Source organism: Drosophila suzukii, chromosome 2L (genome assembly GCF_043229965.1).
Source record: "Drosophila suzukii chromosome 2L, CBGP_Dsuzu_IsoJpt1.0, whole genome shotgun sequence".
Lineage (NCBI taxonomy): Eukaryota > Metazoa > Arthropoda > Insecta > Diptera > Drosophilidae > Drosophila > Drosophila suzukii.
In genome coordinates, this window is record NC_092080.1 from 10,631,628 (window position 1) to 10,655,754 (window position 24,127).

The 24,127-nt window shown below is 39.0% G+C and overlaps 2 protein-coding genes and 2 long non-coding RNA genes across 6 annotated transcripts in view; 3 read left to right on the forward strand and 1 right to left on the reverse strand.

The window, feature by feature from the left end:
* Window positions 1–16,079, reverse strand: part of beat-Ib (beaten path Ib) — a 62,081-nt gene extending 46,002 nt beyond the window's left edge. Inside the window, exon 1 of the mRNA XM_036817472.3 lies at window positions 15,638–16,079. The gene's annotated coding sequence lies outside the window, so the exon portion shown is untranslated. The remainder of the gene's footprint in view (window positions 1–15,637) is intronic.
* On the forward strand, window positions 10,401–11,283 carry LOC136117830 (uncharacterized). 2 transcript variants are annotated; one of them, XR_010655395.2, is made up of 5 exons: window positions 10,401–10,720; window positions 10,778–10,855; window positions 10,922–10,999; window positions 11,058–11,128; window positions 11,186–11,283. It is a non-coding gene; the product is annotated as an uncharacterized lncRNA (long non-coding RNA). The 2 variants fall into 2 exon arrangements; XR_010655394.2 differs by having other exon boundaries at window positions 10,402–10,720; window positions 11,183–11,283.
* Window positions 11,475–13,017, forward strand: LOC108020877 (uncharacterized). Of its 2 annotated transcripts, none has more exons than XM_070994405.1 (5): window positions 11,475–11,584; window positions 11,649–11,753; window positions 11,799–12,212; window positions 12,289–12,620; window positions 12,679–13,017. In XM_070994405.1, the coding sequence occupies exons 1-5, from the start codon at window positions 11,544–11,546 to the stop codon at window positions 12,921–12,923; spliced, it is 1,137 nt and encodes a 378-aa protein (XP_070850506.1). In that variant the 5' UTR covers window positions 11,475–11,543; the 3' UTR covers window positions 12,924–13,017. The 2 variants fall into 2 exon arrangements, with proteins under 2 accessions (XP_070850506.1, XP_016944766.3); XM_017089277.4 differs by having other exon boundaries at window positions 11,814–12,212; window positions 12,679–13,015.
* On the forward strand, window positions 14,017–14,773 carry LOC108020881 (uncharacterized). The gene is made up of 3 exons (XR_001767983.4): window positions 14,017–14,255; window positions 14,317–14,390; window positions 14,465–14,773. It is a non-coding gene; the product is annotated as an uncharacterized lncRNA (long non-coding RNA).
* Window positions 16,080–24,127: the final 8,048 nt, after the last annotated feature.

Sequence of the window (24,127 nt, forward strand, 5' to 3'; positions counted from 1 at the left end):
ACGAATCAGGCGTATAGACAGACTTTACCAGACAAAGAAAAGTAGTCGCCGCCACTCAACTGACAGATATTATTATTCATGTTCCCACTCTGGCTAAAATCTGCAGCCGACGGGCCAACAAATATGTATTAAACTTTAAAGGTTTTGCAAACGGAACAGGAAGCAATGTGCTCCTAAATTCTTGAATTATGTTTCCGTATTTTATAAATATTATTAATAATTCAGGGAAAAAATAAATGTTCAAGTTAAAAGTTTTTAAATAATTTAAATATAACTTCCCAGCCAGTAATTCTTTATCTTTGGCTCATTTACCTAAGAATAGTCATAGGAAGTTACTTTTTCCAAATTTATTGAAGCTCAGTTTCCTCATATAATATTCGCAAAATCCCTCCAGCTCAATTCACACTTTATATTTATTGATTGAAACTTTTGAAACTATTTTGGCCCAGAGTTTTTGGGTAACTGGGGAGGGCTTTGTGAAATAGTGGGCTGACCCAGAGCCATTTGGCAACTATTGCCAAGGCGAAAATCAAATAAATCACAAGTCCTGCGTCTAATTAAACTTAAGCTGCGCGACCCTTAACACTTGAGCTTGGCCCGCTGTCTTAGCCACATTCTCGCTCATTTGCATAAGGACGCGTTAGCGGCTGCCTACCAGCCAAAAGATCAACCGGGGAGCCATTTCCAGCCGCCTCCTGGCGCCATGCCCACCACTCGACAACTGGTGTTCCGACACTCGAAATGTGTCTATGCATATGAGAGAAACTTTGTCCTCGCCATCCAGTTCCTTGGGCCCCTGGCCCCTTAACCCCTGATGCCCCATCCGCCTCAAATAGTGTGTCACGCCCGCGTTTCGTGTCATGTGTGCCAATTAAAGTCGCTGCCACGCCCACTAGTTGGGAAAGGGGGCTGAGATTATGGAAGAAAAACAAGGAGAAAGTAGGGGGCAGTCGAATCAGAAGTACACTAACCAACAATTTTAAGAAATAATTTGGAAACAGATAATTTCATATATACTATCAATATATAAGTATAACCTACACATATTAGTTATGAGTACTTTAGAATATTCATTTACCATTTGATTATATTTTTAAAAACTTGTGAGGTATATTGGAACATTCTTTTACCATTTGAATATACTTAGAAAATTGTAAGATATATAAAACAGACCATACATGTTCTATTTGTAAAAATATAATGTTCAAAGGGGCATAAATATTACTACTGAAATTGAATAAACATTAAAATTTCTTATTTTTTGCAAGCACCGACTTGTTATTTCTCCAATTTTTGATACATATAGAAATAATTCCAAGTAGAGGCATTGATTTTCCATCCACCTGGCATAGCCTCAGTTTGCAGACAAAGAACTATCCAAGTGAAGGCAGCTCAATGCTCTTACTTCCACAACAGAGGGCAGTGTATGGTGGCTCGAGTGGCCTTCTCGACTGACTTTCCTTCAGCTGCCTTCGCCTGCTCCTTGCTTCGGAATCCTGGATCCTGGCTCCTGACTCCTGGCTGCTCGTTGTGCGCATTATTAGCTGTCGTTTATTTTACCCAAGCAGCCGCCAGAAGAAGGCGGGCTGCAAGGAGGTCGGGACCCCCAGTTGCTCTGTTTGGGGGGCCAAAACAAATTTCAGTTGTCGTCGTCATCGTCGCTCACTGGCTCGTTGAGCTCCTTGTGCCCCACTGTATATGCCTGGCAAGAAAGTGGCTCCTGCATCCTGCTGCTGCTTATCTTTGTACTCTTTAAAGTCATTAGCCACCCTGGCTTTAAGGAGATCCTTTCGAGGAAAATCAATGCTAGTCCCTCGACCAAAAAAATAAACAAAACTAAGGGGAAAAGGTGAAGAGGTGCAGAGGGCAGGGAGAAACTGCAACGCTGTCAAGTTAAGAGCCTGCCAGACGTCGCAAAGGAAATTATAAAATGAAAACAAAGTGCAAATATTTTTCTAATGTCTGACAGCAGCTGTTAAATGCTACGGAAAATCCCCGACACAGAAAAGCAGCGCAAGAGGAAAAGTGCAGGCCAAAAGGAGGAAAAATGGGGCTTTCAGGAGGGGCCAGCACACTAATGAACTATGAAAATAGCAGAAGACAAACAAAAACAAAGCGGAAGTGACAAAAAGTCCTGTCCAAGAGAAGGCAACTTAAAGGACACCGTGGGTCGAACAAGCGAATCTCACCAAAAAGGTAAAGTATCCATTCGGCATTTTATTCACATTTTTATAGTCTTACAGCATTTGTTGAAAATATTTTAAAATTGCCATTAAATATCTATAACCACTGACTTTTATTTTTTAGGCACATACATTTTTTATAGTTCCTAACACATATCTACAACCTGGGATGTTTTTAATTAACACCTATTTTTCTAGAGTCATACTTATATTTTTTTATACGTTTAAAATGTGTAATGTAACCCAAAATGCTACGAAATTTTTGAACGCCAATAAATCTCTATTTTTATTAAAAATTGTAACATGACATGAAATATTTATTTTCTGTCTTTTCATTGAATGCATTAGTTAGGATTAAATCACACGCAATGCATAAATTAATCACATTGCATTAAATATTTAATTTATCATTTACTTCGGCTGAATTAATTGGACAGCATCTTTCGAAATCCCAACTATAAGATTTTCTTTTCTATCTTTTCCGACAAGTCCACAGTGCTGCATAATTAATTAGAAAACAAAAGCAGCTCGGCGAGGAAAACAAAGAGAGCAACAAGCAATCACTTTCGGAATGGAAAAAATAGAGCAATATCCAAGTGCGGACTTGTGGAATCCACTGAGCAGTGCAGTCGCCACCGGAGGAAGCGGAAGTGGGCGGAAGCGGAAGTGGAAGTGGCAGTGGAAGTGGGCTGGGGCCACCTCTATTGCTGGCCACAAGATGGCGCTGCGCACTTACTTTTCTGCAGCTTGACAGCGCTCGAAATGAGACAAGTGGCAACAGCACGCGCAGCAAAAATAAAAAAGGACGAAAAACTCAGACAATGGGCCAATCGTGGGTGGTCCAGCGTCAAAATGCTAATGCCAATGGGGGAGGGGTGTTTTTGGGGGCAGAAGGTCGAGCAGAAGGTCGGCGGTGGGGCGAAAAAGAGTGAAATGCAATCGGTTTGTTGCCATGGGAAACCGAATGCGTTCAACTCGGTTTTGCTCTATTTGGTAATTTATGTGGCGACATTTTCGCCACCCAGAAAACCCAACAGGACTCACAGTAGTTTGGTTGTTTGGTTGTTTGGTTGTTTTGTTGCTTAGTTGTTGGGCTGCTTGGTTGTTGTCATTGCAAAGGCAACCGCAAGGAGCAAAACGAAAGCTGACGGGCAGCATTTTTGTGACAAGCGCACAAGTTTCACGCTCCAATGTGCAACCAAATGGCAAATGTGTGGGGGCGCAGGGATATCAGGATATCGCCAAAGGATGACTGACCTGTTGGCTGGTGGCAAGTGAGTTAGAAAATTAAAAGCGCAATATGTTGGGTCTTTGCTGCTATTTTTATTCCCTTTCTTTCACGCCCCATCTGACAGATTGACAAGCTATTGGAGAACTTAAAGAAATGGACGCATTCAAGTTTTCTTACCCTACATTTGAATGAGCAGACTTTGCTTCTGGGTATTTTATATTTAATACACGCTCTTAAAGTTCGAAAAATAAAAATTTGAACTATTCAGATGCATGTCTAAAAATCACTTAAGAGTATCATAAATTTTAAGAAGAACGCATACAAAATATATGGAATTTAAAAAATAGTATTGAATTATAGTTGCACATTTAAAACCCTACACAACTTCAATAAGAAATAATAAATGTTTAAGAAATAATAAGGTTTATTATAAAACCAGTTTTTTAAGTAAACATGACCCATGTTTTTCCATGAATCGTATTACATATGATTTCTGAATTCTCCTACCTGATATGGCACTCATCGCTGGTACGAGTTTAGCATACAAATCCCATTCACTTTGATTTATCCAGGGAGGGGACATTCTTTAGCCCAGAGTAATTTAAAGCGTTTAAAGATGTAACCACATTGTATTTATTTTTGTCAGATTTTTTTCCCTTCTACCTGATGTGGAAAACTTTTTCTGCTGGCGACATTTTCTTCAAGTTTTCGTGGCTCGCCGCCCGCTGGCGGCGGCTGTTGTTATTATTATTCAGTTACTCTGTTTATACAGGCAAGATATTCATACATTCATGAATATATATAAAGCACGTATCTCCCTTTTGGCGCTGCCCCAGCACACAGGGCGAGAATTTGCATAAGCACCAGCGTACAACAATAACAAGATGTGTCTGTGGGCTGGCCAAGGAAAAGCGGGAAGGGAAAGTCGGGAAAGCATCCGCAGATAGCGCGATGAGATGCGGCTTGGTTTACTTTTAAATTTGTACTATGTGCAATATACCCTGTGCATGTGGTAGCACTGAAAAAAAATACTGCAGAGGGATTTTAAAATAATAAAAATATATGTATTAAAAAATAGAACTACCTCTGATTTGGTTCTTTCCTACAAAGAAGACTGTGCTTAAATATAAATATTCCATCGAATTATATATCCAACGTAAATAACTTCAAGAATATTTTTTCAGTGCAGTATGTGTCACTTTCGTACAATTTCTTCGACTTTGGTTGCACGTCTATATGTACGGGGATTTATCTTGCCACAGTCCTCCCAGCAGTATGCATGTTTATAAAATTGTCTAAATTCCCACAAGTTGATTTAAACTTTCTTCGCCCGCCACGTACATTCGTGTGTGTGTGTGTGTTTGCTGGTATTTTCCAAAAATACAAAAAAGAAATGTGCCTTTGTTAGTTAGATGCCCGTTGGTGCTGCTCAGGACTCTAATGCAAGTATCTCTTCTGGTCTCTCTGCTGGTTTTCCTGTTTTTCCGACCCACCTCGCGTATACGTTATATTTGTGCACAAACCAGTTTGTTGCTGCTGCACACGAGCACGGAAAAGCGGAAGTATCGTACAATGTATTGTTGTTATTTCACCGGTGTCCTTTTCATTGTAGAAAATGCCAAAAAATGCACTCAGATATTGAAATCTGAACCGCTGCAACGCCTGCATTCGTGCATTTGTCCTTATTTTTTGAAGGTTCTGTTCGGAAGTTCTGTACCTGTTCGGTTGGATATTAGATAAGCCCACAAGAAAGGGCTGTTCCCAAAACCCTGAAAATTGAAGGCAAAGTCGTTGTTATGATAAGGCAAGGAAATAAAGTTATGGGAATTTGGGTCCCCAAAAACATCATTGCTTAAACAATTTAAGGAAAGCCTTCGCACAACATTACCTTTAATAAACTACATTTAATGCATTTTAAATACAGCTTAAACCCAATCCGTGTTAACTAAGTGACGTTCAAGACAGCTCGACTGTAAATAATTTATCAATTGTGACAGAATCAGTTATCCAAATTTTCTGACCTCAAAATGATAGTCAATTCGTTCTGTGCCTTTTAATAGAAAGTAATTAAATTTGATTAAACATAAACAATTCGTGCCTCGGTCAAATTTTAAATGGACACCCAACTAACAATAAACGTCATTATGTGATGTGCACTAAGTTATGTGGGCATGTTTTCAATTTAAACGCTTTAATCCGATGGGTTTTTGATTTAAATTTAATGATGGTTTGATTTTTGTTTGAAGGCTATTCATTTGTTAATACGTTTCTCGTTTGTTGAGAAATATAACTTATGAACTTATTTTTTATCTTCAGTGTTGTAAAATAATTTATAAAATATTCAGCGTGCGGGGGATGAACAATATTTTACTTTATAGATACAATTGTAAAAAAATTTAGAAGATGATTTTGTATAATAACATTGTGATAAACGTTTCTATATCGTTTCATCCCGCTCTTAATTTCCATCTAGCATGTCTTATGTGCTCATCGCGAGCCACTTGGCCCACTTAGCCACTCGTTCCGACGTGATCCACCTAATCTGCTTTCCAACATCTGTTTATAATTTCAGCCGAGAACGCAGAACCCCTGGGCCTATTTGGAATTGCACTTGACTGAACTTTCGCCCGTCGGCGAACGAGCGAATGAGCACATTCGCACTGTCACCCACTCAAAGGACGAAAGCTTTAACCAGCTAACCACTTGACTCAAGTGTTTGCTCACTTTGCGGGCTGTCTCCACCCCCTGCAACCTTTCTCCTACTTTCTCCGTGCCGCTACCGCTTCGGTTTTGCGGTTACTGCTCTTTTTTCGCATATGTTTTGACACGCCTTTTTTTTGTGAGCCCAGATGTTTTTGTTCTCCAACGATTTTCCTCTTTTTTCTCTGTTTTTATTTTTTGTTTCGTCCATCCCCTAGCTCCCCTAGTATTTCCATTGTCTGTCGGCTTTCACTCAGTTTATTTGTACTCATGCATCATAAGGGTTTAATGGATTTGCTGTTGGCCTAGGCAGGGGCTTTCTTGCCCGCTCCCTGTCTCTTTTGCATCATTTACCCACTTTTCACACGCCCCTAAAAGCGAGGGGTGTGTGGGCCTACGCAATGATTATCATATTACGGCCATTGTGTCTGGAACTTGGGTGGAAAACCACACTTCTCTTCACCACCCCGCACTTACCACTTGGCTTTATGACTTTATTTTCACCTACCCTCCTCGAAGGCAGTTAATACATTTTTATGGACTTGCCAAACTACTTAACCATCCCACTTTCGGCTTATTTTCCTCCTGTTGGGTCTGTCTCTCTATTAGCTTTTCGCGTGCTTTGTCATTGCCGTTAATAGACTTACTTTCTCTCTTGTCCCAGTTTTCGTGGCAAAGTGGCGACAGACCATTAAAGCCAACTGCCCACCTGACCAACTGAGGCCAGCTTGGCCATAAAAAGATTGGTCAACGCCGCGTATGCGTAATGCGCGAATACTGCGTAATTTATGTGAGAATAGTTGAAGGTCTATATTTAAAGACTTTGCCTAGGCGGTTTTTTTGGCTTTAAGGTTTTTATGGAAAGTATAGCCTCTGGGATAATTTTCAATTAATTGAAGAAATTGGGAATTTTTGTATTTTCCCAATAACTTAAGAAAAATAATAAATAATATTTTCTAGTGGCAAGGATATTTTGTAAATTTCTCATACTGAATTTGTTTTTTAGATCTCACTTTCGTGTTTTTCATTCCTTTCCCTGAAAATTCGTACTCCCTTATAAGCCAAACCATGGTTTTCCCCTTAACGATGTGCATTACCCAAAATGAGAAGAGAGTGGCTATGAACTGGAATGCAAAAATATTAATCTAAGGCAAGTACAAATTAATTTATGAAGCCACCATCTAGTGCACTTAGCTCGAATTTCGGCTAAAAAGCTTCCGGCACTCTGTTTGCTCAGAAATTCCGTTTACATTTGCCAAAATTTTTGCAGACCTCAGCAGCATCTGCAGCAGTCAGATCGAGGAGAACAACAATGGACACCAAACTGGCTTCGGTTGGCCATGTACTTGGCTTGTCGTAGTCTGAATCTGTCTTTAGCACACATCAAAGGCATTATTAACACCGCATACACAAGCAGGGATTCTGAATGATGCCTTCAAGCAGGCTCAGAGGCCAAAAACCCAAAACATGTGTCGTTGTCCTTGTTGTGTGTATGTGTGAGTATAAGTGGCTCTATGTGCGAGTGTATTTATGAGCCACTGTACCACGCTATTCCATACTATAACATATATACATATGTGTATATAGCCAGCAGGCACTGTAATACATACGCATGTAAACTGCTTTTGGCGTGCATTAAGTGGTCTTAACTTTCCACACAAGGACATGCTTTTTGTGGTCTTTTAAATTATATTTTTACCATCCTCCAGAGCCGGAGACGAAGGGAGGGCAGAATACTGCTGCAAGTACGTCTGTGCAGCCAATAAAATTTATATTGGGAGCCCATATAATTCCAAAAGCATCTTATTTAAACATTCGGCTTTAATTTAGCTCTTGGAATAAGTAATTACTTACTACATATTATATGTCTGATAAGTTAAGTTACTATGTCTGGTAAGTTAATAGTTAATATCTTTAATGTGTCACAGTTATATCGTATAAGATTGAAATAACACACATTAGTATCTCACTACCAATTCTTTGAGTATTATAATCAAATATTTTTACTAGCTTATTCACTCTTGAATAATATTCCAAAATGTAAAGCATTTTTCTTGAGAACCATTTTACTTACAGAAAGGTTTTTCACTGATAATAATACCAAATTTAACATGGCTTTTATTTTCTTGTGCGTATCTTACCTTAAATTGTATTCAATTCGTTCACCTCCCCATTTAGTTCTCAAACTTTATGCTCGCCCCTTTTCGAAACACGTAATCCTACCTATTTGGCTTGTCTGGGGCAACTTCAAATTTACAGCTGCCAATTTGGGAGTCAGAACCCGTCTGACCCTTTTTTCTTTTGGCTCATCAATGAACCAATAAAGTATGCTATGCTACCGAAAAAAAGGGCCGGCAATTGATGTTTTATTTCCTCGTTATGTGTGTGAGCCATACAAATGCAGTTGGGAAAATGTTTACCTCCACATTTGCCAACCTTGTTTGTTCTGCGAAATCGGGTTAACGAAGAGGGATCTCTTCTGGCCAATTGAAATGCGTGCGGAATTTGGTTCGATGAAGAGCTGGTTGCAGTTTTCGACAGCCACAATTAGCATCTCCTAGACTAGAATTCGAAAGGCAGTCAGAGAATTTTTAGTCGGTATGCCAGGGCCCCAGGATGACGAAGATGGAACTTGAGCAGCCTGATAAATTGAAATTTGAGCTGAGGCGTTCGTTAGTTTACCATGACACTTTAGCCCAGATCCTGCTTTTCCCCAACCGTCGACTGGCAGACTTCAAAGTTCGGCGAGTAATGAAAGTTGCGTGCCTCCTTGTCTGATGTGCTGCAAGGACGAAGGACGAAGGACGAGGACGTGACGGCGTCAAGTCGCAAGGCGGTTGCATTCAAATTAAATAGCATTTTGATGAATATTGATTGATTGCCTTTGCCTTGGGGCAAATTAGAAGCGCAAACCGCATCGACAAAGTTTTTATTTGTGCGCCGCAGGCGAATGGTTGGCCAAAAGTTCAGCCTTGAGTTTTGTAGCGGGCGGATTTGGATTGGTTGTATTTGCAATTTCAATTTAATTTAAGGCGGACAATTTAATTGGGCCTTCGGTTGGGTTAATAAATTGAAAACAGACAAGGACAAATTGAAATTTTAAATAAGCAGATTATATATTGTTCATAGAGATTAGGCTTTGGAATTGTGCAGCAAGACTGTGTATAATCTGTATTATGCTTTCCAGCCAACAAGAATTAAAGCAATTGTTTATTTAACAAATAATTAAATATTTTTAAAAATGGTTTTAAGATTTTTTCATTTCTATCTTAGACTAAGACGAATTTGGAATACTTAATTTGGCATTCTAAAAATTTGCAATCGATTCTGATTTTGTAACTTTAACTTCAACATGCAGCTGCATAACTTTCATTTCGCTGGTTTGGCTGTGTGCCTTGTTAAATATGAAAGGACTTCCTGGGTGCGGAGCCAACGTTAAACCATTTTCGTAATGGAGGCTACAAAGTATTGCAGTCTTTGCAGGCGACAGAGGACAGAGGACCCACAAGGCGGGGAAGGCAATGTCCTCCGGACGAAACACAATGCAAGCGGCAACCGGAAATGAGTAAACAAGCGTCAAATAGTGAAAACAGCGGACCCAAGTACAATGCAATACCCAGTAGTCCTGGCTCCATCCACTCCTCGAGTCCTTTTTCGTGCCTCGGCACGAGAAAACAAATAAATGAAACATTAAACGAGACAAGGAGCAGCACCAAAGGGGAACGTGGAGTGCTCGAGGGGGGCGGTGGAGAGGAGGCGCCGCATAAGGACGAAAAATGAGCACCGAAGACAACAACCGGATATCCTGGAACTTTATAAGGAGCTCCCCGAAAAAGGACAGGCACGACGACAACGGCAAGGACAACGAAGTTTATTTTAACTTTTGATTTCCGCCTTTTTCGGTGGAACCCTCGAGTGCATTGGCAAATGATTGCATTGAGTGGCAAAGTTGCGCTTTCAAGAGAATATCGAGTGAGTCGGCTCGGCATTAAAAATGAATTAAACTCACAATATTCTACTTTGCCAAAGACGAAGGACAAACAACAGTGCAAAGTATAACAACTTTATTTGTACCTGGCAATCCTATAGTCTGCAAAAATAAACATCCCGCAGACAATCATAATTAATAGCATGTAAATCGAATTACCCTTTTTTCATAAACCAAATTCCCTTTAAGCAAGTATTTCCGTAGTTTCCAAATTGCAAATGAATCTAGATGGCCGTGGATAATTCAAAACAGATTTGTCAGTTCTTAACTGGGGTTTGTTTTATTATTATTCATTGCAAAGGAGAACTTCAGATTAACAAGACACTCGGTCAACTTCTTAAACGAAACTGATATATTTTTTAAACTATATTTTGTGGCTTTTTTATACAAAAAACAATTTTAAAAACCGGAAGTTCAGTTTTTCAAAAAAAAAAATTACGTTTAAGTTCAAAGTGATTTTTGTTAAATGCAATATTTATTAGTCTTGAATTAGTAAAAAGAGTACGATTTTTATACTTTTGGCTTTATTAGATTTATGTTTATTAATTTTTACCCACATAAGTGTATAATGGTATACTGATGAATTAGTACAAGTGGTTCAACAAAAAAAAATGACGTGCAAGTATTTTTTTATTATTGATGCAATCCAATATACCTAACCTTTTTCTTCCACAGTCTGGACGGATGTTGGCTCCCCCTTACACTACACTATCATGGATTAAATAACTTTCGATCTTTTTATCGGAATATAGGGCAAGTACATCTCTTTTGAAGATTACTAAACGTTTTTTCAATATATCTTACCATTTTCTGCCACAGTATGTTTCGATGATGGCGCCCCCTTACACTACACTGTTATGAATTAAATAGCGATCGATCTTATTACTGGAATAAAAGGCACGTATATCTCTTTCTTAACCAATTTAAAAATAACAAATTTTTTTTTCATCTACAGTACCGAAACAATGGAACAACGACGCTGCATCTTTGGTCTGGAAAGATTTGGTATTTTTGTCTTCGTATATTGTACGATCTTTTCTTTATCCACCAACTTAAGTACTTACCAATTTTCGCCCACAGCAGCTGATTCGAATTTTCATCTGTATTTCACTGAACTTTAAATTTTTAGTAACATTTTGGAAAATGGATAACGAAATTAATAAAGTGTATTTTTGGCCTAATATGTTGTCTTAATTTTTGGGTATTATCAAGGGGTATGATATATTTTGGTTTTTAACAATGTTGTTTTAATATTGGAGGGTGAAAAGTGTTTGTAGTAATTTTCTTAATTGGCCCTGAAATTTCATCAGGTTGGCCTTGGTTTTAATTTTCTAGTACCCTTGGACCCTTGGCATTAATTCTCAGTAACATTTTAAGAGTCGAACCTTACACAGCTTAGTTAACAATCTTTTTTCCAACGACTTTCAATAATAGTTTAAAAATGCCTAAGCCGACAAGATCAGTCTCGTTCTTGTTCCCTACGTAAGAATCGGTTGGCCTGTTACTGTACATACATATAAAATCTGACATTTATATTTTGGTTCAGGAAATCGAGTAACCTGTCGGTGATTCTCGAAGATGAGGACTTCGAGGACCTGGAGGAAGGTGACGGGCATAAGAGTAGCGTCAGCCTGATCGCAAATTTAACGCGGTAAGTATTGGATAAGTGTATTTATAAATTGAACAACTTTTCTAGGAACTGTTTTAATAGAGCTCAAAGCCTTATTTTGGACTACAAGCAGTTCAAGGCTGCTCGCACAATTCAGCGCTATTCTCGCGGTTGGATGGTTCGCAATCGTCGGAGAAAAATAGAAGAGTCTGCGATCGTAGTTCAGAAATGGTGGCGCCGTTTCCAGGCCCAGAGAAATTTCCTTTTTGTGGTCGAAAAGTTACTGCAGGAGGCTATGTTGGCCCATTACCATAGATCTGCCACCTTGGTTCAGACCCTCTATCGCGGCTGGTGGTCGCGAAAGCACATCTTTGATCTCACCGTTCTGAAGAGCCTACAGAACACCCTGGCCAAGGACCTCATCCACACTTTGGTCAAGGACTTGCACTCGTCCAAGAATTCCCAGCTGTTGCCTGGCGTTTACACAATACGAGATTCGCGGTAGGGGCTACTACTGATTTCTATCTTATTTGATAATCTTTTTACATTTCCTATTTTGTATCTATACCTTCTCTAGCATTTGCTTGAAAACTTTGGAGCAACTGATGGCAACGTTTGGATATCGCTATTATAATGCCCAGGCTTGCTACATAATGAACAAAACTTTGTCGACGGTGGCACAGGCACGAAAGACCTTTAAGTCAGCAGAGTTGTTAACGGATATACCCTATGCCGGTTTCAATGACCGCGGCTTTTGTGTAAATAAGCAGCTTTCCAATACCAGCCTTAATAGAAGAGATACTGATCATTTTGAGTTGATTCGCACATTTTTGGCCGGCTATCGAAGAATGGACATGTCAATAACGGCTAAGATCGAACAAAAAGCAATCAATATTGCTGAAGAGCTTCGTAAGTAAACGTTTTAATTGTATTATTTATAAAAAACTAACATTCTGAAAATTTTAAGGTTTAAGAAAAATACAAGAGAGGGACAACAAAAAGAAGAGTTTTGTCAAGCGCATTTTCCTTGACATGAGAAACTGGCACCATCCTGATGGAGAGCCTTTTCTTCCCAGCCACATTTTCAAGAAAAGTGACATGGTTGCAATTCTGGATAATGCGAAGGAGGCCCTGGAATTTGAGTTTGGTCAACTGGAGCCCTGTGTTTGCCCCACATCCGAAGACTTAGACTACCTTGCAAACCCGCAATGAGCTATTGAGTTATTCTCAACTTTGTATATTTTTTATGTCTGAAAGATTTAATTGTATCGCTGGGAAAGATAATGATAATTCCATAATAAACGAACAATTAAATAAAATTACTTTGTATAGTTCCTTTTTTACCTTGGGATTTGGTTTTTCCCAGGATGCGAACAAATTCATTTCTTGGTATAATTTTTAATAGGCTACCATACCAACTCTCGCTATTCAACTATTCTACTCTTAAGAGGTAAACTCATTTTAAAAACTGGGCTTTTAAGTTTCTGGAAATTTTCAAAATATTTAAGAAGTATAACGCGGTTTCTATTGATGTTTAATCTAAAAATATATTTGTACCTTCTTAAGCTTTTTTGAGTTGTGAGCTTTCTAAGCCAGACGTTCCTGGACCCTTTCTTCAAGTGATTATCTCCGCTTTCTTTTTATTTATTCCGCACACACAAGCATAAGTAAGTTCAATATTGGCAGCAAATTAAATTTAATGATGTTTGCTGCTTGCAGCCAAAAGCAAAAAGTAGCAGAGCCGTAGCAAAAAGCCAAGCAGAAATTGCCAACTCTTGTAAATATTTGCGAACTGACGCTAATGAACTTGAGCATACAAATGGGGATCGAGCCGAGGGCCAGGACTTTTGGGCTTTGCCAGAGTTGTGCAGAATAATTTTCCCAAAAGATTTGCTAGACAGTCGATTGTGTCGCTGGCTTTCATTAAAGAGTTTTTCCCGCCTCCATCTCTCAAGCTAAATAAGATGAAAGGCAGCAGCAGGGAAAAATTCGTTGGAAATAAAAGAAAATTGGCTGAGGAGCCAGGAACGTGTTTGCACAAAAAATTTCTATGCTATTGATTATATGTATTTACACATTCCTCTCTTTTTTTCCCCATATGACAAACGCGTGGGTTGGCCATTGTGAGGTCACAAAAGTCAACCGCATTCGGATACATTCCATTTTCTCGATTCCAGGAAGGTCTGTTGGGTATCTAGAACGAGTGTATCGAAACACTCGGGCTCCACTTGTTTCAAAAAAAAAAATGAATCAAGGTGGCTGAGGCTTTTAGCTGTCAATAGAATTTCGACCTGACCGAGGACAGGGCCTATATTATTCAGTTTATTTCTGGAGCTCAAACAAGCAACACCTCCGGAACTGAGCTCCAAATTCTCTGTGATTTTACAAAATTAAAAATTTTTCGGCTAGTTTTAAGCATAAAGTGATTTTTTTGTATTTTATTTTTAAGTGAACACCACAATACATACATAAAACTCTTGGTTGGTCATAAATCTACATAGAGATAAAGAGAGAGCGATCCACATCTTTGGCACACAACGTTCGGTAAGAGGTTCACATAGCCCTTTGTCTTCAAGCATCAAGTGACCAAATCTTCAATTTTCAGACAGGATGAATAGCACTCTGGAACGGTTTTCTTCCCCTTTGCAGAATACTACTATACAATACACAACACAAATGGTAAGTTTAATAACCTTATTTTTTTGGCCAGTTAAATAGGAAGTGAACTTTTCTTCAAAAACGGTTTACTAAAGACAGCACTCTGGAAATCTCTGGAGAACTCTGGAAACAGCTGGAGATGCGTAGAACTTTGCGGTGGATATCGCAGAAAAGAGCGATTCAATCTACCACAAGGAAATATCTGGAATCAGCATCCAGTAGATGGAGAACACTTAAGGATGGAAATTGAACCAAAAGGCGATACAATCTACCACAATAAAATATCTTCATTCAGGAGCCCGTAGACGGAAGACACAAGCTCGATCACAAAAAGACACAATCTTGGTTATAATAGAATATCTGTAAATAATAATAATAATGCACAATTTTACACTTTAAGGAAATCGTTTTATTTCAAAGAATCTGGACAAGTAATGGGGAATGTTAATTAGGCCGAATGTGGGTCAGAAAAACAGTAAGGCAAACAGGAGCTAAAAATAATGCTAGTCATGGGCTACAAAAAAAAATAATACGGGAAAAGAAATTAACCCAAATATGCAAATAAATTTGCCAACAAAAATGGAAACAAGTCTGAGCCAAGTTGCACATTAACTTCCGCAGCTCATTAAGTCACTGTCAGTCCCTCGAGACGGGAAGCTGGGGGGAAATATATATAAATTTATGTGACGCCAACTGGACGACAGGACGACCACTGTACAATCGACCAAGAACTTCGTTGCGAGCTGGAAAACAAAATAAAATATGGGAGGGAGGTGTTACAGTACGCCCTACGTATTTAGATAAATCAGCAGGGGTCGCAAAAAATTGCTGAAAAGGTTGGAATGAAAATGTCGGCGCTAAGAATGAAAAAAAAACCCAGAAAACAAAAATCTGATTTCGCCCGCCCTCTTGGCCTCCAGTTTAATTGGGTCGATTCCCTTATTTTGCTTGTTTTTAACTTTTTGGTCTACATAAGAAAAGTCTGGACTTTTTGTTTCTTTTTTTTCTGCCATGCAAAGGTCACGGACTTTTTTGGGAGGTCAATGGTCAAGTGGCAGGCCCAACTAATTAGTGGCCATTTTGTGGGTGACCCCCCCGCATTTAATTAAATTTAAATATGACCTTAATTGAAATGCAGTTAAAAATGGGAAATAAATTTAGCGGCTACACGAATAGTACTATAGTAAATATATTAAAGAGGTGTTTTTTATATTCTTTAATATCGTTAAAAAGTTGTTTATTAAATAAAAATGGAATGCCTTACTCACTTATTTAATATTTGGAATCGCCGGCATTTTGTAGATTTTATTTCTATTTTAACAGCCGACCGAAAGTTTTGAATTGTTTGTTCTGTTTGTCTGTATTGTTTTCGCACTAATTTGATGGGAGAACCGAATCGCTACCAACATTTAGATTGCACCACACTAAATTAACTTACTAGTCTCTCGGTTAGTGCCATGCGGCTAGTTAATTAAACACACGCGCTGCGATAAACAGCCGAAAATTGAAGAACCGGAATTAAAGGAGAAGGTAGTACTCGAATCCCATCATCACCAAAATATCACTCATACGTTGCGTAGGATAAAGAGCATCGAGGAGCATATTCCAACTCGGTATTTATAGTTATTTTCTCTGCTTTTGCAGCCTTGTTCACGACTTTTTGTGCAGTGCAGCTGGCCGGTGTTTGTCTGAGATCCAATTCGTTGCGCGTTATCAATGAAACTGCTGATTTTTCTCGTCATCGTCGCCAGCATCGCCCCAAAAAGGACATTCCGTCGTGGCCACTCGGGTTTTTCACTCTCTCTCTCTCTTTTGCCTCCTCTCTCCAGCAGGACATTTTCGCTCAACTTAACGAAGGTGCCGAAGGTACTCAGAGAGGAATAGCAAAAGGATATTTAACGGTCAGATTTTTTTGAAATTTTTTTAGCGGTATAACGAGAATATGTGATAATTTAAAACCCATAGTTTAATTATTAATTTTTGTTTGATTTTATAAGGACTTTAAATTTTCTAATGTATTTTAATATAAAACCATATCATTTTAGTCTTAGTCCTTGCACAACTTACTAACAGCAGTAAGTCCCAACTCTGTTAATATATGGGGATATATTTTATGTATTTGAAACTAACCGGTTTTTAAGAGTCTAGTCTGCAGAGTATGTTAAAATACACGTTATAAACAAAAGTTTTCCGTTACAATGAAAGAATACTATATTTTTAAAAAAAGCTCATAAAAAATGTAAGTTATTGAATAAACAATAACTTTATTAGCCTAGTAAAAATCATATTAGAAAAATTGTTCAGCTGATGTTTAAAATCCATCTAGGTATGATTTTTTTTGTTTGACTTAAATCAATACTAAAAGAGTACCTGAATAAAGAAAGTTAAATATTTATATATGAGTTTGGCTGGATAATATCCATTTCCAGTCATTTCCCAGTACCTAAATTTCGCATGCAAACCTAATCGGTGTGTGAGGTTCAATTAATTACCCTTAATTAGGAATAATGCATTTAACGCTTAGTGCCACGTCAAGGAATTAGTGTAAGCCCCCTATCAGTGTTACCTCCTTACACGAGAATTATCGTAATACTCCATCCTTTTCGCAAGGTTTTAAGATGCCTCAATATGTTTCGCTTTATTTCACATAAACCCCACCCTAACCCACCTGCTTAAAGCACAGAAATCTTTTATGACACGTTATTAGTTGGCCCTGAGCAAAGGGAAAGCCGCGAATTGTGCGCCACGGAGGGAGAAGTTTACATACATACGTAGTATAAATACATATATCTGTAGAAGGAGTACCGGCTCAGACGACGAGCTTTAATATGCTTAATGTAATTATGAGATTCGCATAGAAGGGCACCGCATCCCTGCATACAAATGGAAGCGTAATTCGCAACAAGGAAGGTGGGTGTCAGGTTGTAAAAAATACTGGGGGACTTCCGTCTCTGGGGCTGTCATAAAAACATATACAATTTATAAACGTACACAATTCTTTTTATTGTTGCGCGATAAAAAAAAGAATGCAGTTTAAAGACCGTCGATTAAGTACAATTTTAAAGATTTATTTTTAAACTATGCCACAGTGGTCAGTGCACCTATTTGCCAACCTGTGTATAATATATTTAAGTCTTAGTGGTAAAAAAATAGAAATCCCTTGAGTGCCTTGAGTCGCGTTAAGTTAATTGTTTGGACAATATCTAATATCCATTTGTCAAGTGTGCATTTTACTTTGTTCTGCATTAACCATTCTCCCGAAAAGCACCTGATCCATCATGAAAACAGTAAAAAACCTACCTCAGATCAAGACTTTCTACTTATATTTTCATTATGCAAACATATTTATTTGTTCGCTACGCAATTCTTAGCTAAACTGACTTTGCGGCTAATGCAGATGGCAGGCGAAGCGAACCGTAAAATGCTTTGTAAATTATTATGGCAAGTCTGGGAATGGGGTGGTTGCTTAGACCCCTCATATATAAATATTTTTCCAGAGATAAACAAAGTATTTGCGCAGTGGGTCGGCATATGTCGTGCCATAAATTTCAATTGACTTATGAATATGGAGGGGAATCTTTCTCCGCATGCAAAGTTTTTAGCGCCTACCCGTGCCTAAAAGTTGATGTATATTGTTTAAATTTATTTGGCATTTTGCTAATTCTCGGTGGCCCTTAATGCCCTACAAAATGGGTTTGGGTTTCAGAGCTTCATGAAAATTATGTTTTCTTATAATATGTATAAATTGAAATATTAAATTTTAAATTCTTCCGCAATTCTTCATGGTTTCATTTATGTGTTTGTCAAATCTCTTGCCGAAAACAATACGCAAACTTTTAACCCAGGCCTATGCATCATTTTGATGTGGAAAATTTGAGAACTGCCTAAGCGCTTAATGTGCCCCGCAGCAGAAAGTTTTGTATGAGGGGAATCCTTGGCCAGGACCTTCACACGCTTCCGCACAGGCAGTAACACTCTGGCTCACAGGACCCCAAAGGATATTAACAATAATCTAACCAAATTAACCCAAAGCACTAAAGTGTAAGTGACATTAAGTTAATTTTCGTGTGCGCCAGCGAAAGAATAAACGAGATGAAAAACAAAAGAAGTGGTAAATAGGGGGGGAAACTTACGTTTTATTTTACGTATTTTGTGCTTTTTTCCTACCACTTTTTTTTCGTACTTTTTTCTTTTGTCCCCGCTGCTGTTGGTTGCATCAACTGTGCAAAATTTCCCACGAGATCAATCAGCCACAGGCTGGAAAACAAGACTGGCAAGGTGGGGTCTTTTGGGTGGAAAAGGCAGCAGAAGGGGAAGATCCTGTGGCTCCTTGTTGTGGTTTTTGTTGCTATTACTGCCTCCTTTCAAGTTTTTCCTTTTGTGTAACTTTGACCTGCTCGACTCCCAGAGCTCTTCTTTTTCCCCTACCGCTGGTTTATTGTCTGCAAGTAGTAGCAGCTTCTTCCCGAACATATACTTCTTTTTTTGTTTTCACCTCTTGGCATTGGCCTTTGGAGTGTGCAGCTAATGAAGCGAGAGTTGATGAGGCAACTCGGGTCAGAGGCGCACGGAGTTCGGTGTAATGGGGTGGACTTACCAACTACTATTTGGGCCAAAGGTTGGCCAGAAAAATTCATCCACATCTAGGTTTTCAGCAAGGGCTTTAGGCTTCTGACATTCTACATTTTAAACGGGACTTTCTTAATTTTTAGGAGATACATTTTAGAACTCAAGTCAAAATAAAGATATGATATGATAAGATAAAAATATTTTTAATTTTATTATTATTAACCTTAGACAAATTATTAATCTTTGAAGAAAACTAAAAGTTAATAATATAATAATAAATTTTAAAATTTAGAGTTGTATTTTATTAGGTCAACTAAAATAAATATTGAAAAAAATTTATTAAGTTTTATTAGAAAAAGAAACAATTCTTAGACCATACAACTTTAATGCCAGTTTTTAAGATTTCAAAAATCGGAAACGTACATTTTGTAACAGAGCTAATGATACATACTGTCCATAGATATGAAATCTATTTATAATTTATACTATAGTGAGACTCATGTTGCAACTCCTATGTTTTTTAGTAGAAGATAGCTCAAAACCAAATGCAGACCCTTCGTGACGCCACCTCTGTTCCTAAATCTCATAAAAAACAACCAGGAAGTCCGGCCGAGCAAAACCAAAAGTTGTTTCTCATTAACAAAAACACTTCAAAGAGTCGCATAAGTCCTGAAACTAGGCGCTAATTGTCCCAGCGTGTGCGTGTGTATTTTTGGTCCTACGAACAAAGTCAGGAAAATATGCCGTCGAAAGAAAGCCACTTGATTGATTAATGGATGTCAAGCGCTTGTGTCGAGGTGACAAGTGACCAAGTCGGGCTGTACGAGGATTTGCTGCTGCTGCTAAATGATGTGCCAAATTAGACACGGACTGAAGGGAAATGGGGTCGGCATGGGAGGGTGAGGGCAGAGATGATTCTCGGGGGGTTGCCCCCATTTCGACCCCAAAAGTGTATGCAATAAACCGTCAAAATGGCGTCCGGCAAATGACAATAAAACTGTTTGAAGTTTCATTTCGGTCTGTCGGTGGCTTGTATTTCGGCACCCTTTCCGGAAACATTTAATTTGGTGCCCTGCCCCCACAGAGTTTCTTGCACAACCTGCACTTCCGTCTACTTTTGCATTTCCGCTGCATTTCGTTGGGCCACCGATCTCGACCCCGGAATCGCCCCCAGAACGGAGTTCGGGGTCCATTGCGGATGTCCGCGTGGCAATTTTAATGCAATTTTTATGCGCCCGCTTTCGGCTTCCGATTTTTTATTTAACCCCCTTTTTGGTCCCCTTTCAGTAGCATTTCTTTCCTTCCTCTGCCATTTACTTTTTATCGTGTGCCATAATAGCAGTTTGTCTCTCCCTTGACTGCAGTTTTGTGGCCAGGGGAAATGGGGACCAGGTCCTGCATCCTTTGGAGCGGAAGTCAGGTATGTAGTGAGCGGAAAAATTCGGTTGTGTTTCGGTTTTAGTCTTGTGTTGCTTCGGGTATTAGGTTGTCTAATGGTGTCCTTCATTACAGACTGAAAAAGAGATTAGTGCTCTCCATCGTCGTGGTAACAGGAGTGAACCCGAAATATAATCACTGTAGTTTGTGGCTACCATATGAAAATTGTTCTGTGAAGGGTCCAACGAAATATATATTTTAAAATTTTGTATCCAGTCTAATCATTATTTGTAAGGTTTATAGTATACTTATTTTTTTAAACACATTTTATTTACTATAAGCTATGGTTTCTTTAACTTGCCCTCTTTGAAACTCCTGATTGATCATAACCCATTACTGGGCTCTTGTCGCTTTGGTGGAAATTTTCCACTCAAAACTTTTAAACAGTTCCCCAAAAAATAAATGCAAAAAATTGTCATGGAAAATTTTTGCATAAAACCATTTTGCTTGCAGCAACCGCAAGACAATGTTGTAAACTAAGACCAATACTCCCCGAACCCTTCCTTTTCGTTTTGCGAAGCTTTTCCCGGAAAGTTGTTGCTGTTCGAGAGCCCAAGAAAATTTCTATAAAAAGGCATAATAGACGTCAGCAAATGTCTGCGACAGCAGCAGCACAAAACTACAACAAAAGCATCAATAAACAGTGTAAAAGACAGTTACTGGGGTGGAGTGAAAGAAAGAGACAAAAGAACAAGATGCACTGAAGAAAATAAAGATTTGATTCGATGATCTTTAACTTGTCTACCCATTTGTGTTTGTAAATAGCTCATAGTAACTATAGAAACCAAATTTTGCTTATAAGTAATTTATCTTCCTCGATCATATATGTATGTTATAAGAAATGAATACAAGATTTCAGGATTATACTAAAAAACCTGGATAGTAACATAGTAACATTAAAATATAACGATTTTTACCCTAATATATATAATACTAAGGTTACAGAACATTGGAAATATTTAAATAATAATAATAAATTTCCTATAAAATATTCCAGTTTTTATGAGTCTTCTTAATCTCTGGGATACCACGGATTACTAAATATATTTTTTGTACAGTGCGGTTAAAGGGACAACTCTGGACTTGAGGTTTCGGCTGAGCCCTAAAGCTTCCGCTCATATTTTGAAGGGGTCTGGGTGGGGATTTCGGTGGGCGGGAGCGGAGTAAACCATACGTCAAAGATGCTTTATTGGGCGGGACAAACAAAGCCCGAAGGAGAAAGGGGTTCGACGGGCCCAACAAATTTAAAGTTGTGCGGTTGCCGAACCAAAGGCCTCCCCGATTTCCATTCGCCCCCAAGAATCGAGAGCTGGCCACCAAACAGCTGCCAATGATGCAAACAAACAAAATGCTCCGGGCGGGATTTTAAAAAGCACTTTACGAAGGCCAACAGAAGATCTTGTTGGATGATGGGCGTTGGTTGGCAGAAGGGGGCGTGCCAGTTTGCCGGGGGCAACTATGAGCCGTGTGTGTGTATATGTGTGGTGACAGGGGCGGAACCAGGGGGGTTCCGGGCTTGATGGCAACACAAATTTGCAAAATATTGACAAGCGAATCGTCGTAGCTGGGGTATAATTTAATAAATCAATATTTTATTAGCTGCAAAATATGCGTGTGCAGATGGCGGAGGAGGGTATTTGATTGGCATGTTGATCGAGAGGAAGAGGCTGCCGAAAAATGCCCTACAGCGCACTTGAAAAGCGATAATTAAAAATTAAAATTAAATGTTTTGTTTTTCTGTAAGCCTATTAACAAGAGGATTTAATTTTACTCTTGAGTACTAAAGTTCTTTATAAATATTTACTGAATCGAATGAAATGATGTTAGAAATTCCTGTTTTTATTCCTCTACTAAACTTAAGCTCTAAGCTGAGGTTTCCAGCTGTTCCTCGGTCAAGTGGCCTTCGAGTCCTCAAAAATCCTTCTATATCTGGCCTGCAGTTAAATCGAGAAGTAGTAAAACTTTCTGTATTTTGTTTCCTTGTTGTTTCTGGCGCTTTACGCACTGGGCAGAAATGCCCAACTGGATGCTCTTTTCATTACTTATTTCTTTATGACGCTAATGTCCTTAATTCGTCAGTGTTAACCTAATTTCACAGAATGGCAAAAGCGAGGGTGGCGGGAACTTGAGCGGCAACACGACGACAGGACGAAAGGAAAATAGAAAGAATTATGCCAAGAAAGTTTTCTATTTTGTCGCAGCGGGCAAAAGTTTTGCGGCCAATGCGACGACTCGCCTGAAAGTATACTACGAATACGTATCCTGGCCAAGTCCTTTGTGCGACACTCGCAGTGTCGGACTGAATGTCCTCTGTCCCCTCTCCCTGTCCCTCTCTCGAAAGAGAGTGTCCTAGTGTGTTTTAGTGCGCATTCCCAAAGGCCATATAAATCATAATAATTTTGCAATGTAGCATTGGCCAAAGAGCATCCGAAGAAGCGCCGGCATATCCTTGTGGCATGTCTTTTATTTGCTACGTGTTGATGTCCTTTTGATGGCTCTCCTCCTGGTCCTCTCAGTTCTCAGTCCTCAGTCCTCAGACCCCATTTCCCAGTTCCCATATCGGCGAAAGCCCCCGGGGGCAAATGACTGCCACACAAAACCGCCGACCGACGGACCGACTTTCCGCCGATGTCCTGCCTCCGTCCTGCCGTCGTCCTGCGTCCTGAGATTCTGCTCCAGGATCTGGTTGCGGTCCTCTGCTCCTGTGCGTGCGTGCGTGCCGCCTTGTATTTGTAATTCCGGACGGCATGTCCAGCATAAAAATATACTTAAGTGATTTCTCTTGATTCACTTACATAGATTTGGGTTACATTTCTGCTGGCACTCCTATTTCTGGTTCTTCAAAGCAAATAAATAATTTTTATGATGGCCCTGGCATGGCCCAAGCCCAATTCCTTTCTTGGCCATCCCATCCCGACTGATCCTTCATTTAATTTCGCTCAAAAGCGTCAAAAGTTAAGCTGTAATCATTTAAATGATTTATGTTGCTTGATTTACCATATCCCTTAGATCTTTTGCTTGGCTTGACATTTCCTTCTTTCATTCTTTTTTTGTGGGGCACTGGGTTGGCATTTCCCAGGAGATTTATTCCGCCTTCGTTTTGGGGTTGGAGGACACTCTCAATCATAATTTGTTGTGGCGTCGAAGTGATTATTATAGATTTATATGCATAGCGCTGACAAAAAGGTGAAATTTAATGTTTATTTTGGGCTAGCTGTAAACCAACGAGGGTCATGCGATTGCTAAATTTATGATTGGGCAGCAGGTCAACGAAGAGATTTCCCTAAATAGAAACTCGTAAATAATGTGAAAGGTTTGTGTGAAATTATCTCAAGGTGATTTAAATTAATTTATAGAATATAAGGCGGCTTACAAAGTATTAAAACTGTTGTTGAATTCTAAATTCCGATTTAATTTATTGGCCTGGCTAAATAAAAATATCAAATAATTTCTAATCCCACTACACTCTAGTGCTTGTAAAATAATAAATCTTTTGGGAAAGTAAAATAATAAGAAATATAAACTGCTTGCTAATTGGATTCCATTTAACTTTGCGAATATTTATGTCCAGGAACCTGCCACAGACTTCCTTCATTAATCTCTGGGGGGGAATGGAAAATCACTTTTCGATAAATATTCGAAAATATGCAGCAACTTCTGGCAACAAAAGCCAGCTCAGCGCTTATCCTTGACCTCAGGGAGCTCGGAGTCATTAGGAGATTTTTGCATTGCACACAAAAATTGTTTTAATT

Excerpts from the sequence above, each read along its gene's own strand:
- LOC108020877 (XM_070994405.1), top strand. The coding sequence starts at position 11,544 with ATGCCTAAGCCGACAAGATCAGTCTCGTTCTTGTTCCCTAC. Across the intron at positions 11,585-11,648 it reads GTCTCGTTCTTGTTCCCTAC|GAAATCGAGTAACCTGTCGG; the intron begins GTAAGAATCGGT and ends ATTTTGGTTCAG. Across the intron at positions 11,754-11,798 it reads CTGATCGCAAATTTAACGCG|GAACTGTTTTAATAGAGCTC; the intron begins GTAAGTATTGGA and ends CAACTTTTCTAG.